General features: G+C 39.3%; 1 protein-coding gene across 3 annotated transcripts in view; it reads right to left on the bottom strand.

Moving 5' to 3' along the window:
* Positions 1-15,305, bottom strand: part of bcar1 (BCAR1 scaffold protein, Cas family member) — a 98,840-nt gene that overhangs the window by 8,617 nt on the left and 74,918 nt on the right. For all 3 annotated transcript variants that reach the window (XM_067588674.1, XM_067588676.1, XM_067588675.1), the window contains 2 exons: positions 7,505-7,654; positions 320-415 (listed from right to left, as the gene is read on the bottom strand). In XM_067588674.1, the coding sequence (XP_067444775.1) occupies positions 320-415; positions 7,505-7,654 (246 nt within the window). The remainder of the gene's footprint in view (positions 1-319; positions 416-7,504; positions 7,655-15,305) is intronic.

Raw genomic sequence — 15,305 nt, 5'->3', positions numbered from 1 at the left:
TGTAAAATGAATGATGTCATTATGTTGTGATTTTCTGGGAGTGTAGGATATCTTTCTGCTTCTTGAAAATATTGATTGTTGGCTTACATAATCCACTTTTCTAATTTTTAGTTCATATTTTCCTGTTTTTGTTCAAGATTGGTGAACTGTTTTCACACAAAATGTGGTGAGATTCCCGGAATGTTTTCCTTGGAGGTAGAAGAGACACGTTGGCCTGGGCTCAACCCCTATATCTACACTAATACTGGAAACAGTATATGTGCAAAATGCCAGTATAAAGCTACTATCACACTGTATATCTGTCATGTCAAAGCCTTACCATTTGCTGTGTGTTCTTGTCTGTGCTTGGTGGGGTGTCGTATATATCTTGACCACTAGAGGGCCCCTTCACCACCATGGGAGGAGTGTCATACACCTGAAGACAGGAAAAGACAGACATTAGTAATATGTAGTTACACAAATCACACTGCATGCACGCACAAACTTACACACACAATCAGTGCAATGACAAGATATATCAGAGAGAAAACAGCATACACACAGTTGTCTTATATTCACGAAGTATTCTCTTTATTACATACACAGCCAGTTAAATTTGTATCACAATATTTTTCGCCGGTATATCACATTGGTTTGTTTTTTGTTTTTTGCATGACTGGGCCTTTATGTAGGTTTATGGTGGCTTATTCTACTGTCAAGAGTACATAGAGTTTACCTGAATCGCTTCAAAAGTTTGTTTCTGAGTCTGAATGAAAGTAAACACAGGAACTAATCGCCTGTAGCAGTATTATGGCTAACTACATAGAAATCTATATCCAGGGCAGCAATTTATGTAAAAATCATGTTTATTAGTAAAGCAGCAGGAGGCTGACAGAGGTTGCCCCGATAATCGTCATCATATGCAAGGCCTCGTTCGCACATTTCAATCTGAATCTCAAGAACAGAGCTACCTGGCTAGCTAGCAAGCTCAGCTGTGTAATTTTGTAAATGTACATTTATAAATGTTACGAATTGTTTATGTGTCAGAAATTGTTGTGTGCCACGGTGTTTTGCACTATTAAAGAGAGTCAGTTGTGGGTTACTAATTGTTGAGGGAAGGTTAGGCAGTTAATAGGGGTCCCCTCTCAATATACTCCACCCAGCTTGACCCAATCGTAGCGCTCTTTGCGGCAAACAATATTATATTTTGCTGCCTTTTAAAGAGTTACAGCAATTGCTTCAGCTATAAACCAGTATGGTATTGTATGAAAAATTCATATTCTCTGGTAAATTGAAACTGGTATACCAAATGAACCTGTATACTGCCCAGCACTACAGCCAACTCCTCCAACCAACAATCATACTGTATACGACTGAGCATTCAATACACGAATCCTGCAGTAATGTATAAACATTACATTAGAACAGGCAAGATGGGAGATAAATGACTCAGTGTGCTTGTTGGTGCCAGATGTGAAGGTTGTTTCAAGCATCAGAAGCAGCTGTGGGATTTCTCTACATTGCACTGCCTATGGGAATGGTGACATTAAACATACAAACTGCATGATGCAGAATGGAAGTTTATGAGTCACAAAACTACTGAATGAGAGAACAAAAGAAATATATACAGACAGGTCATTATCTTGTTTATTGCAATATTTTGTGTGCATGCAGTTCAAAATCTGCTCCCATAATTTCCTCCAGTTGTTGTTGTTGTAGACTCTGAACTCATAAAAATGTGAGAGGGGTGCTTATAGACAGTTTTTGGCTGACAGCAGGACACACCCATATCTGGCTGCTAGTCTCATACAGTTATAAACAAACTCCTGGATGTTGTTCTCTTCACTAGTGCAAAATGATGTACATGCAAAACCTGTTTTAATATTTCTCTGCTGAAGGAGGACAGTTTCTCTGTGCTCACCTTAAATCTCAGTTGAAGGTGTGTCTGTACGAGCATGATTTGCGACGTCACAACTAGTTTGGAAGCCATTTTTAGAGTATTTTAATGAATCTTAAAACATGTCTGGAGGGATGCTTTCAATGTCATCCTGAGCATCATTTAAATGCCACCACATGTAATAAAGTGGCCACTAAGAGTACATTCATTTACTCTATTATAAACTAATCTGAAATACAAGACAGTAAAGAGAGATGTATACAGGCATTACTACACACACACACACAAACTATAAAATACACCCTCCATCACACACACATGCACATATGGAGAGTAATAAAACCAGGTTTTAAATGGTTGAATGCATTATATCTACTGCCTTTGTCAGAGAAGAGAGGAGAGAAATGGAGGAAAGGAAAGCAGCGCAATGGGGATGAACAGATAAAGCAAAGAGGAGGGAGAAGAGGAGGAAAAGAGGACAGAGAGGAGTGCAAGGGGAAGGAAATGAGAGGAAAAGCAGGGAGGTCAGAGGGAGAAAGGCAGAGAATGACAAGGGGAAGAGAAGAGGGCTGGAGAAAAGGCAATAAAGAGAAGGGTGAAAAAGATAGAGAAAAGTGGAAGAAGAGGGAACAAACAAGAAATTGTAAAAAGAATGACAAGAAAAAAAGGGAGGTGGGGAAACGGCAGAAAAGAGAAGAGGAGAAAGGAGGTGAAGAGGAGGAAGGAAAAAAGCAATTCCAGGAATTTGAACCAGCAAGGTATTGAGGAAATATCAGTCCATCATCTGTCCTACAATCAACTCCTCCCTTTACTGGTTATCCTTGTTCCAGTATGTCTCTCACACATACTGGGATGACATCCTGCCAACACACACACACACACACACACACACACACACACACACACACACACACACACACACACGCACACACACACACACACACACACGCATACAGAAGCAGCTGGGATGCCACTTCATTCAAACTGGGGCATTTACACTTCTATGCCTGTTATACTGGAACAATGAGAGAGAGAGAGAGAGAGACATAGACACAGAGAGAGAGAGAGAGAGAGAGAGAGAGACACACACACACACACACAGAGGAAAACCAGAGGAACACATGAAGCTGTTCTGACTTTACTATTCTGCACCGTTACATTCATCAGTGCCTTGCAGAAGTATTCACCCCCCTTGGACTTTTCCACATTTTGCAGTTATAACCTGGAATTCAAATTGATTTTATTGGGCTTTTTACCATTTGATTAACACGACATGCATGGTGCTGTGAAGGTGCAAAATACTTTTTGTTGTAGCACAAACAATAATTAAGACAAAAAAGCAGACATCTGTTGGATGCACAAGTACCCCCCCCCCCCCCCGAGTCAATAGAACCACCTTTTGCTATAATTACAGAGGCAATTTTTGCCCATTCTTTTTGGCAAAATGGCTCAAGCTGAATCAGATTGGTTGGAGACCATCTGTGGACAGCAATTTTCAAGTCTCGCCACAGATTCTCTATTGGATTGAGGTCTGGGCTTTGTACTTCTCCACAACTTTATCCCTGACCTGTTTAGTGAGCTCCTTATATTGAGATGAAATTGCACACAGGTGGACTCTATTTAACTAATTATTGACTTCTGAAGGCAATCGGTTACACCTGATCTTAGTTAGAGGTCTCACAGCAAAGGGGGTGAATACATATGCACTAAATACTTTTCAGATTTTTATTTGTAAATCATTTTGAAAACCATGTAAAACCCCCTCCCACTACTTCAAAATTATGGACTATTTTGTGTTGGTCCATTACATACAACCCCAATAAAATCCATTTTAATTTGCAGTTGTAACATTACACAATGTGGAAAAGTCCACAGGGTTTGGGGGAGGGGGGGGGGGGGGTACTTATGCAAGGCACTTTATATACTGTAATTAACTACGGTCAGGCCAGTAAAGCAAATTTGAAAGAGAAAGTTAAGTAGAGAGAGAGAGAGAGAGAGAGACACTATCACACAAAGAGAGAGAGCGAGAGATGATATTCTTTCCTCTCCACCACAGTCCTGCAGGTTTCATGCCAGCAGTTGCTGCATATCAAAATTTTCCACATTACTGTGGAAATCTTTCCCTCTAAATTCATGTGTGTTTTCCCACACTAATTACATTTTTACCACACAGCTGAATTGATCAAATTGCTAACATTGTGAATCTCTTACAAAATACATTACAGACAAAACAACTAATCAATTAATAAAGAAAATAATCGATAATGAAAATAATCGTTAATTCATTCAGTTTTCAGTAGGCTGCTATTCAGTGGTCTTGCTAGCTTGTCTACATGTACTGTAAGAAGGTAACCAGTGATGAGGTTCATAACAAAACAGTTGTTTACAAATGTGTTCAAATCTCTACAGCAGAAAGATTTTAGATTTTCAAAATTTGTATTACTGTATTTCTGTAATACAGTTGTATTAACACCTCTTAAACTGTTTAAATCTGTTTCCAGTTGCTTTTTCTTTAATCTTTGATTTTTGATGAAATATTGGATCATTTGAACATTTATTGAAATGAAAGCATGTGAGAAGTTTAGAGGGAAAAATCACTATTTGGTGGAGCTGTTAACAACTCATAGACATCTGAAATGTGACCCCGACTACACACTGCTTTTTGTAAGACATCAAAAGCCAAAAAGGTTGGAAACCACTGGTTTCATCTTTAACAATGTGTTGTATTTTAAAAGCTTGTTATATTATCCATTGTGTCAAATCTTCATCTGAAAAGTAACTAAAGCTGTCAAATAAATGTAGTGGAGTAGAAAGTACAATATTTCCCTCTGAAATGTAGTGGAGTGGAAGTATAAAGTAGCATCAAATGGAAATATTCAAGTAAAGTACAAGTACCTCAAAACTGTACTTAAGTAATAATTATAATACATTTTATTTATAGAGCACTTTTCAGGGTAATCAAAAGCTTAAGTTAAAGTTAAAAAGATCATTAAAATGCCAACAACACACTAAATGTACTTAGTTACTTTCCACCACTGCAGATCAGCCTGCTAACCATAGAGCTAGCTTACCTACTCCCAACAGTCATGTGACCCTCACCTTGCAGGTCACAGTAATCCCTTGAGAGTCTCCCTGCTGAGCCTGTATTCACAATACTAGGGACATGGGACTGACACACTGACTGTAAATGGAACAGAGTCCTCATTTATGTGCTTAATTACACCTGTGCTTCTTCTGTCATGCCAGCTCACAATATCTGCTGTGAAAAAGACCAACAGGGTCATTGTGGGAAATCTGGTATAATATGTTAATACTGGATCATGTGAAGAAACTTGACTTTTTCAGACATTAAATAGATTGGATAAGCCAAAACATTCTTATCTGATTATTTTCATGTACTCAACTGAATTATAAGATGTTATGTATGTTTCCAACACCTAGTTTTACATGATATCCATGAATACACAGACACAGAATTATTTCCACAGTCCAGTGCTGATGTTCCAACAGCTCTGCATGGACACGTCTTACTGCATATAGATGCAAGCAGCCTGTCGCACCCCACAGCTGCACTGTGATGCTACTGTACGTGTCTGTATGTGTGTGTGTGTGATGACTTGTTATAGTCAGAGCCATCTACCATGAGGTATTTCCAACACAGCAGACATTGTGATGAAGTGCCTTGTGTTGTGGTGTGTTCATTCTTCACCTTTCAGATTGCCCACTTCAAAAAAAACCCAGCAGCTACATCTGTTATTACAGCTACACATCTTCCTCCTTCTCTTCCTCATCTCTCCATCCTTCATTTTTCCCATCATTCATTGTCATCTTGTTGTTCTCTGCGCCGCTTCCCTTCCTGTGCTTCTCTTCCTCCTTTCCCCCCTTCTTCCTCACACAGCTCAGTTTCTCCTCCTCTTCTTCCTCCAGTGACTCCAGCTCTCAGTCTGCTGCAGTTGTTTGTGATTGACCTTTCTTTTTTGGCTTGTCAGCATCAAGATTCTCTTCTATGTACGGTTTGCCCGTGTGTGTGTGTGTGTGTGTGTGTGTGTGTGTGTGTGTGTACCTGCTTATTAAGCAGAAAACACTGTGAACAGGATGTGTGGACGTACGCAGGAATAGACTGACCTGTGTGTGTGTGGAATCAAGTGTAAAGGCCCTACAGGCACACACACACACACACACGCACATATACAGTGCACACAAACATAAATAACCTTCCCTACAGTGGAAAAATACAGCTTCTTTTTGTCGCCTCTGGACAGTGCAAGTGTCTTGTATAACACACACACACACACACACACACACACAGACAGTGGCATATCTAGCCTGTCTGTTGGTTATGAATGACCTTCACTAAAGACAGATCTAATATTTAGAAACAGAGAGGTTGAATATTACATCACATCAAATATTCATATTGTGCAGACAGAGAGGTCACTTGGTGCCTGACAATACCTGTGTGTATTGTACAGTGTTCTGATGTGACATGCCACATATCCTTACACACACAAACACTTCTACCTTTATACATTTACAACACAGACTATTGTTACTACTGTACGTTCACATCTACATCTTCCATTACTAACACTGCAGCAGCTAGTGCACTGCTATCAGGAATACACAATGGTTACTAAGAATCTGCTGTTTTTTATGAATGCTTTGATTCAACAGACTTACAACACTCTAAAAAGTACACTTCTAATTTTAGGGTCAAAATCTAAAATATCAAGCGACATGAAAATAGCTGTATCAAAGAAAATGCAGCTATTTTCACATCAGAGATATGTTTATCATTGAATTTCAATCATTTTTGTGTTTTAAAGGGGCATATTATGCACATTTTCAGGTCTATATTTATATTCTGGGACTCTGCTGTAATATATTCGTATGATTTACAGTTAATCTTATGGCCCTTTATGCAGCCTCTCAGTTCAGTCTCTGTCTGAAACAGGCTGTTCTAGCTCCTGTCTCTTTAAGGCTCGCCTCCTGATGAGCCCACTCTGTTCTGACCATGAAACAAAACTTTTCTCGTTCTTTACTTGAAACGTCAGCTTCTCAAATCCATCCGTACATGTTCAATCCAAAATATGAAAGTGGACAATGTGAACAACACATGGAAAAACCTTTGCGACAACCTTAGCGACGTCAGCTTGTCGCCAAGGTAGAAAAAAACATTGCAAACAAAGTGTTTAAAGCAGATTGAAGCCCTGACTTCTGACTTGCAGGGAGCGTTTCTACATACATTAACCTCAAGTTTTGGAACTCTGACCATGTTTAGCATCTGACATCATAACACTATATAAATAACAACCCACAAAAGCATAATGTTGTTCCTTTAAAATAAAAAGGTCATTGTCAAATAATGCTGACAAACTAGTAAGTCTAAGAACATACAAATAGATACAAGAAAAAGGTCTAACTTACACATAAGTATTTGGAATGATGTAGAGTAAGAATTCTTTTTAAATTTCAGCATTGTATTTACTGAATAGACTGTATAACTGTGAATATAGATCATTTAGTCTCAAGTCTAACTTTACCTCCGCAAATCCTACATTCATACAAGAAAAAAAATGATGATTGCATTTGAAGAATCACACACACACATACACACAGCAGTCTGACCTGTGTGTTGTACTGCTGGCGGGTGGGTGGCACGTCATAAATGTCCTGCTGGGTCGGAGGCTGATGTCTGGGCGGGACGTCATACTCGTCCTGGTCTGGTTTCACTGTGTCGTACACATACACCTGTCCAACCCGAGTAGGAACGACCACCTGGACACAGAGATGGAGAGCAGAGAGGCAGGAGAGTCAGGACAGCAATAACACTACATTACACACATAAGTCTAAAGACGAGACATCTTCATCTGGGATATTTGATCATCTTATCAACAGATAAAGAAAAGCGTTTAATATATTAACAGGAAAACATCATGGCAAAAAGAAAAGATCCTTTCCTCTGAAAAATGTAATTAAATATGTATCTATTGGACTATGGCAAACTGCGGGGGTCACAATACATACACACAATACAATAGATTCTTTCATCACACCGTGATGCCAGAAAACTAAAATTCTTCTTGATGTTTTCAGGAGTCATCTTTAAATGAGAATTTATTGCTTCTTCACACTGAATGAACATAGACTAAAGGTTGTTCAGTCTCATTAAAACACGCCGCTGACACACAGACACACACACAGGCAATAAAAACAGAGCAGGGGTCCTGTCATAGTTGTCGTGGGAACCAGGCTGCCCTATTGTGTGCCTGTTTAAACTCTGTATTATATGGTTTGAGTGCAGAGTCAACTAGCCAGCCTGGGAAACCACAACAGCTGTGGTACACAACACACACACACACACTGACACACACACACACACACACACACACACAAAACACAAGTAGCTATCACAGCTAGTGGTCTTACTATCCTTTAATCATTCTCTCTTTCCTCTTGTCTTACTCCTTGCCCTTCTCTTGTTTTGTTTTTCATTAATTTCCATTTCACATTTCCATGTCCTAGTCAAACCAAATATTAGCAGCTGGAGAAAAAGTTGCTGTAACTAGGGTCTACTCATGAAATACTGTATCTTGTTAGTTAGTAAACTAATCACAAACACTTTGTCATCCCCTACATAACAAACATGGGACAGTTTACGCTATAGTGAGCTGTAAATCGAATATTTAGACACTTATTTGGACACTCAGCTTGCTTTATTACTGGCAAGTTTATATTTTGTAGCAGAAGGTGGTGTACATGCTATGGACACCATTATTTTGTTTGTGAGAATTTTGAGGGCAATGTTAATGCATACATTTCACACTGAGTATATGGACACTTGTACAAACTAGTGGAAAGTAAATACTGTGCACTAAATAGGGACTGATTTTGGGCACAATTATCCAAGATGGCACTTGTGAGATGCTACGTCAAGTAAGTACTTCAACATTAACTGCTCCTTTAACCACAAAAGCTCTTTTTTCAGTCTCTACATATGATTAAATAAGCATATGTATGCAATATGTACTATCAATAAGAAGTTGCAGAGTTGCTGGAAGGTGTATTTATAGCAGTTCCCCCCTGAGTTTTATGATAGCCATTATGCTAAACTACTATAGGCTAAACACATGTTTTCTTTAGGCCTATCTCTCATAAAGCACTTAATGGTTTTCTGTCTTGCTCACTGATCATAACCCGATCAGGCCTCTCAGGTCATCAGGTTGAGGTTTTCTAGCTGTACCCAGAATTTGATCCAGGTCCAGTGAGGGTGCCTTCAGTTACTGTGGTCCTGCTCTCTGTAGCAAGCTGCCTGCTGTCCTGAGGTCCACCACAACTGTGTCCACAACTCAAAACTCAAAACTTTCCTGTGTCTGTGTGTGTGCGTGTGTGTGTGTGTGTGTGTGTCTCTAGTAGCACTTGTTTCTTGTGCAGTTGGTTACATGTGTGGCTATGTGATAGGGCAGGGGTTTCTTCTTGTGTTGATGTTCTGGGTTTATGAATTACTGTGTGGTATGTTTAATGTATGTTGTATGCTTCATTGATTCAGTTTCTGCATTTTACTCATGTTTATATTCTTATATTTATATTGCATATGTTACCTATGTTCTCTTGTATGCCTATATTCTTATATTTTGTCCTTCAATGTAAAGCACATTGAGCTTACTTACTAAAATAGCCATTGTCATCTCTGTACTGGACCTAACCTAACCAGACCTAACCTAACCAGACCTAACCTAACCAGACCTAACCTAACCTAACTAGACCTGACCTAACCTAACCTAACCTGACCTAACCTAACCTAACCTAACCTAACCTAACCTAACCTAACCTAACCTAACCTAACCTAACCTAACCTGACCTAACCTAACCTAACCAGACCTAACCTAACCTAACCTAACCTAACCTAACCAGACCTAACCTAACCTGACCTAACCTAACCTAACCTAACCTAACCTAACCTAACCTAACCTGACCTAACCTAACCTAACCTAACCAGACCTGACCTAACCTAACCTAACCTAACTTAACCTAACCTAACCTAACCTAACCAGACCTAACCTAACCTAACCTAACCTAACCAGACCTAACCTAACCTGACCTAACCTAACCTAACCTGACCTAACCTAAGAGGGACATAAATGTGAAATTATAACAAAATGAAAATATCATATAGTATTCTAAGATAGATTCCATCAAAGTATACTGTGTATCTGCAGATATAACTGTTATCTAAATGTTTAATTCCAAATACTCTTCATCAGTATCAGACCAAACATCGGTCTGTCTGTATTTGTCAGTCAAATCATTGTTTAATCACACTTAGCTCAGCCCTGATTAATGGGAGCTCTCTGATAATATTTGCTCAGCTCCCCAGCTGTCAGAGGTACGCTGCGTGTGAGACAGACAGAGACAAATGATAAAACCATCCATCTGACAACCTGTCTGTTCTAATCTGCCTCTGCCTCCTCACTCTCCCTCTGCCTGCAACTCTCCCGCCTCATGACACATTCTCTCTGTTCTTTCTACAGGAAGAGAAATGACGGGAATCATTTCACCAGCAGTTGTAATGAGAACAAATTCCTAAAAAGCTGTGTGTTTACTTTACATTCCTCTGTTGGTTTCTCTCACATTCTCAGTCTGTCTCACACATACACACTCATGTAAACAGCCCTTTCCTCATTGTCAGAAAGCTTTCAACAGTATTGACGACACTTGGCTAAGTGCCAGATGTGTCCTGCGCACGCATGCATGCACACACGCACACGCACACACACACACACACACACATCATTCCCAGCCCTGTGTCTGATTGATAACTCATATTATTGATCACCTGTCTGTGTGCACCCTGGAGAATAGACACACACCCACAAACTCACGCTAAGTGGATCAGTGTTTATATGAGTGCATGTGTGTGTGTGTGTGTGTGTTTGTGAGTGTGTGCGTGCGTATATAAGGTCTAGTAATAGTAAGAGCCTGCTGAGCCTTTTAATCCCTTTAGAAGATCAAAGCTATGGATCAATGGTCACCACCAGAGAGACATTCTACTCTCATCATGAATGTGTGTGTGTGTGTGTGTGTGTGTGTGTGTGTGTGTGTGTTACTACTGTGTCACCACTGTTAACTAACAGCATCCTTTAATACCAGCGTCACTGCCTCTTGTCTGTGTTGTGTATTTGCAGAGAGAAGCCGAAACAGAAAGAGTCATTTTTGTCTTGACTACACTGGTAAACTAGTACTTAACTCTCTGACATCCATCTTTCCTACCTAGTTCAGTTAGAAAGAAAAGGTCACAATCAATGGATTCATGCTGATGCTGATGAATTCAGCCTGGGTGAATATCAACATGTGAACTAAGGCTGCACATAACTATTATCATTATGGATGGGTATACTTTTTTCTTTTTTTTTTTTAATGAATCTATTGATCGTGTTGTCTATAAAATACCAGAAAATAGTGGAAAGACATCCATTATAATTTCGCAGAGCTCAACATGACATATTAAAATGGCTTGTTTTGACCAACAGTCCAAAACCCAAAAATATTGAGTTTACTATCACATCAAAGAGCATCAAATCCTCACATTTTTACTTGAAAAAAACTGTAACAATTAACCAGAATAGTAGCCGATTACTTTTCTGTAAATTGATTCATTATTTCTGCTCTACTATAAGTAGCATAACCAGAGAAACAGAGGTATAATCAAAGGCGCTATTGCAATATGGGAAGTGTAGAACCTAAGGCCCTATTTTAATGATCTCAAGAAGCACATTGCACAAGTGCATTTAGGGTGTGTCCAAATCCACTTTTGCTATTTTAACAGTGGAAAAATGGTCGATTTGCCAGGCGCATGGTTCAAAGGGGTTGTCCATAGTCTCCTAATGAATCATGGGTGTGTTTTCGGCGTAACATGCAATAAACCAATCACAGTGTCATGTCCTATTCCCTTTAAAAGCACGGTGCCCTTGCACCTTGGCGGATTGCTATTATAAATGCGCTTTTGCCAAGAAGTAAGAAGGAAAGCTTCTCTGCAGAGGAAACTGATCTGCTTGTGCGCAAAGTGAAAGTGCACGATCCATAACGAGCACACTGGCCCCTGCTGCTCCTGGATCCTCCTGTGGTCAGCCACAGACCACCAGTTTAAGATCCTGTTCATTAATTTGTTGCGAATGTATTTTCGTTTGATTTTTGAAAATGTTTATTTTTTAATGACAGCTTTGGTTTCTTTAAAATCGTTTTGTTCAGTCGTGGAGTAACAGGTCAAATCAGCAGGGTTTTAATTACTGAAAGTATGGAAACCTGATCACTGTACTCTCAAAAATGTTAAAGAATATTTGTTAAATATTGTTCAAAAATGAAATCATTAATTTTAATCATGTAAAGAATCATCAACACAGTTATCAGGACTTGATCAGCTCTCCAAGGTTCTGATCCTGCTGCAGGCAGCAGCTAGAAGCTGTGCAGATTTATTTCCTTCTTTAGTTTAATCATTGTTTTCACCTCATTTATTTCCTCATGTGTTCCTCATGTCATCATGTACTGATGACGCAGGAAAGTCCATCTGTGTCTGATCCGTTGTTGTCCGTATGTTTAAATACCTACGTGTTTTGCCACAATTTGGTCAAAGAATTCAACAATTTAATCCATCATTACTGCGATTAGTTCATTCTGATAAATATTATGACTTAGCATTATGACATGTATTTTATAAAATATGTTAATATACACAATAATAATCTCTCACATTATAATCCTTTTTATTTGTCATCTTTTGCATGTTTGTGTGTTGCTGCGTGTCTGTGTGTGTGTAAAAAGCAGAGTGCACGTGTTTTGTGCACCCACCTGTGTAGGCGCACATTACTGTCTTGATAACGCGCCCTTAAAATAACAGTGAAATACTGCGCCATTGACTTCAGACCAGGTTTTTGTTGGTCAATAGCGCAATTGCACTCTGCTGCCTCCGTTTTTTTGGTGTCTTGTGACAGATTCTGCACTTTCTAGTACTGAGTCCAGTTTGAGTTATCTCAGCTATAAATTAGAATCCTGTTCTTTGTACTTTTTGGAGCTGTTCTTCTCTTGTTAACATGAGTCTTACTCCATGCTTATCCTTGCCATCTTTTCTCAGTTTGTTGAAGTATGTTACCTCATCTTTGGAACATTCAACATGCACCTGCATTTAGCATCATTAACACTAGTATCTGACTCCTATTGGAGGGGTTGGCTCTCAAATACCTTGATGTTGATTCTTAAACCCTGACAAGCTGCACAGACCAGCTCTCCAAGCACTCAACAAGGATGAATGACAGGGAACACACACACACGTCCCTGTACAGCCTTGTTTCTTATGTCTCATCACAGAACTCTGGCCTGAGGACGGCTGTACACTTTCAGATTTACTGACCTACATATCCGCCAAAGAAAACCCTGTGTGTGTCGTGTTCTCAGAATAAATCAGTGGCCTCATAAAAGCTGCAGCGACTCTGACCTACCAACAATAAAATGTCTTCACACATTTATTCATGAGGATTCAGTGAAGGAGATACATGCAAATATGAGCACACACACTACGACAGAGGGCCATGTGTGACACAAGCTGGGATGGTCCCTCTTTTGTTCTGTGTGTATGATTACGTCAAGCAGAAGTCATTGTTTAACAGATGACCTTCGCTCTGAGCAATGTCCCTCCTTCCCTCCCACCCCTCTCTTCCTCTCCTTTTTCTTTCTTCTCTTTCTCTGCTTTCTCCTGATGAGAAAGGGACAGATAATAAGAACCCGGGCGGAGGCTTTGGTCTAGAAACAAAAAGCAAAATGAATTCTCCTCCATAGAGACTGGTGGTAAACACAGCACATTCTCAAATGAAGCCCAATCTTACAGCTTCAAAATGACCACCGTAACCACACAGGGTGAAAAATAGACTTTCTATACATGCAGCTGCAGCAGAGAGTACTCTGAAAAATAAATCAGAGTACTGAGAAAAATAAATCTTTACAGCGCAGATGTGAAGTTCAAAGAGGAAAAGGGGTAAAAATAGAGAGAGGCCTAATTACAGGAGGAGGGTCGGGTGGTTTGTCAGAACTGGTGGACATGGCTGCTTCAGATCCTCATCTCAACTTACTCTCTCACACTGCTCTCTGCTTTGTCTCTGCCTGATTTAGTGGTCAGATTCAGAATGCAGTCGAGCAGGGTGGAGAGGCTTTAACAATGACCTCTGTCCTCCCAAAAGTCTGCTTATTAGATACTTATAGACAATTCCAGGGGCTGATTTATGCGTTGCAACCACCAAACTCTGTGATTTCTGTTACTGTAAACAGAAGAAATGCATTATTTCATCAAAAACACTACAGAAAACGTAACGCTAGCAAGCTAACAGAGCTAAGTGGGGTAGCAGCTCACCATCTGTAGGCAGATCCATTGAAAAATGAGGATTTAATAGAGATATATGAAAGTAAAATATATTTAATGTAGCAGAGGCTTGTAACTTTTACTTTGTTTTTTCAAACTTGGACTAAATTAATTGAAAAGTTGAAGTTTTTAGATTACAACCTTTATTTAAATGGCATATGATGACTATATTTTCAACATATGATCTCGTGGACAAATTTCTTGGCAAAAGCACCAAGAGAGTGAAACACTACTACATACATTATGTGAGGTACCACTGCAGTAATGTAAGTAATGGCAGCTTGTGTACTTCTGCTGACAACCCAGATTCATCTATACAGCCAAACTGCTTCATTGCACCATGCGCGTTATTAAGATCCCTTCATAATGCACCTGCAATGTAAGTGATGAGGGACAAAATCCACAGTCCTCCTTCTGTGCAAAAATGTATTTAAACGATACAAACGGCAAATGAGTCAAATCAAGTAGATATCTTTCAACGTTACAGTCTTTTTAGTGCCAAAGTCCCTCTTTTTGTTACTTGTTACTGCAGATCAGACTATACATGAGGACTATGGATTTTGTCCCCCATCACTTACATCGTAAGCATGTTTGGAGAGGATCAGCAGGAATGATTAAAGCAAGAAAAACTTATTCCACTGTTATTTGGGCACCTGACTGTTGTGAAACTATCCTTTAAATACTGTAGGTTCTACCACAATCCTACACTGACACATGCACTGGAGAGCGTTAGATCATCATGTTTTATTTTAATGGACAATATCCTCTGACTTTTGTTACTTTCTCGTTTGGTTTGATTCCGTGTCTGTCATCCACATGCATCCTGGTGTTGACTGGTATGGCAGGATTGTTGTATGAATATGGTATAAATGTACAAAGTGCATGTTAAATGTTACAAATCATTCAATATGTATGTGTTTTTTTATATAACGGTTAATAATTTACTGATCTTAAGAAATGTAAATGGACTTTTCAAAGTTGTTGGCTACATAAATATCTAAACAATGTGGATGTGACTGTAA

Source organism: Thunnus thynnus, chromosome 5, assembly GCF_963924715.1.
Source record: "Thunnus thynnus chromosome 5, fThuThy2.1, whole genome shotgun sequence".
NCBI classification, from domain to species: domain Eukaryota; kingdom Metazoa; phylum Chordata; class Actinopteri; order Scombriformes; family Scombridae; genus Thunnus; species Thunnus thynnus.
The sequence above is the reverse complement of the archived record's forward strand: the minus strand, read 5'-3'. Positions and strand labels throughout refer to the sequence as shown.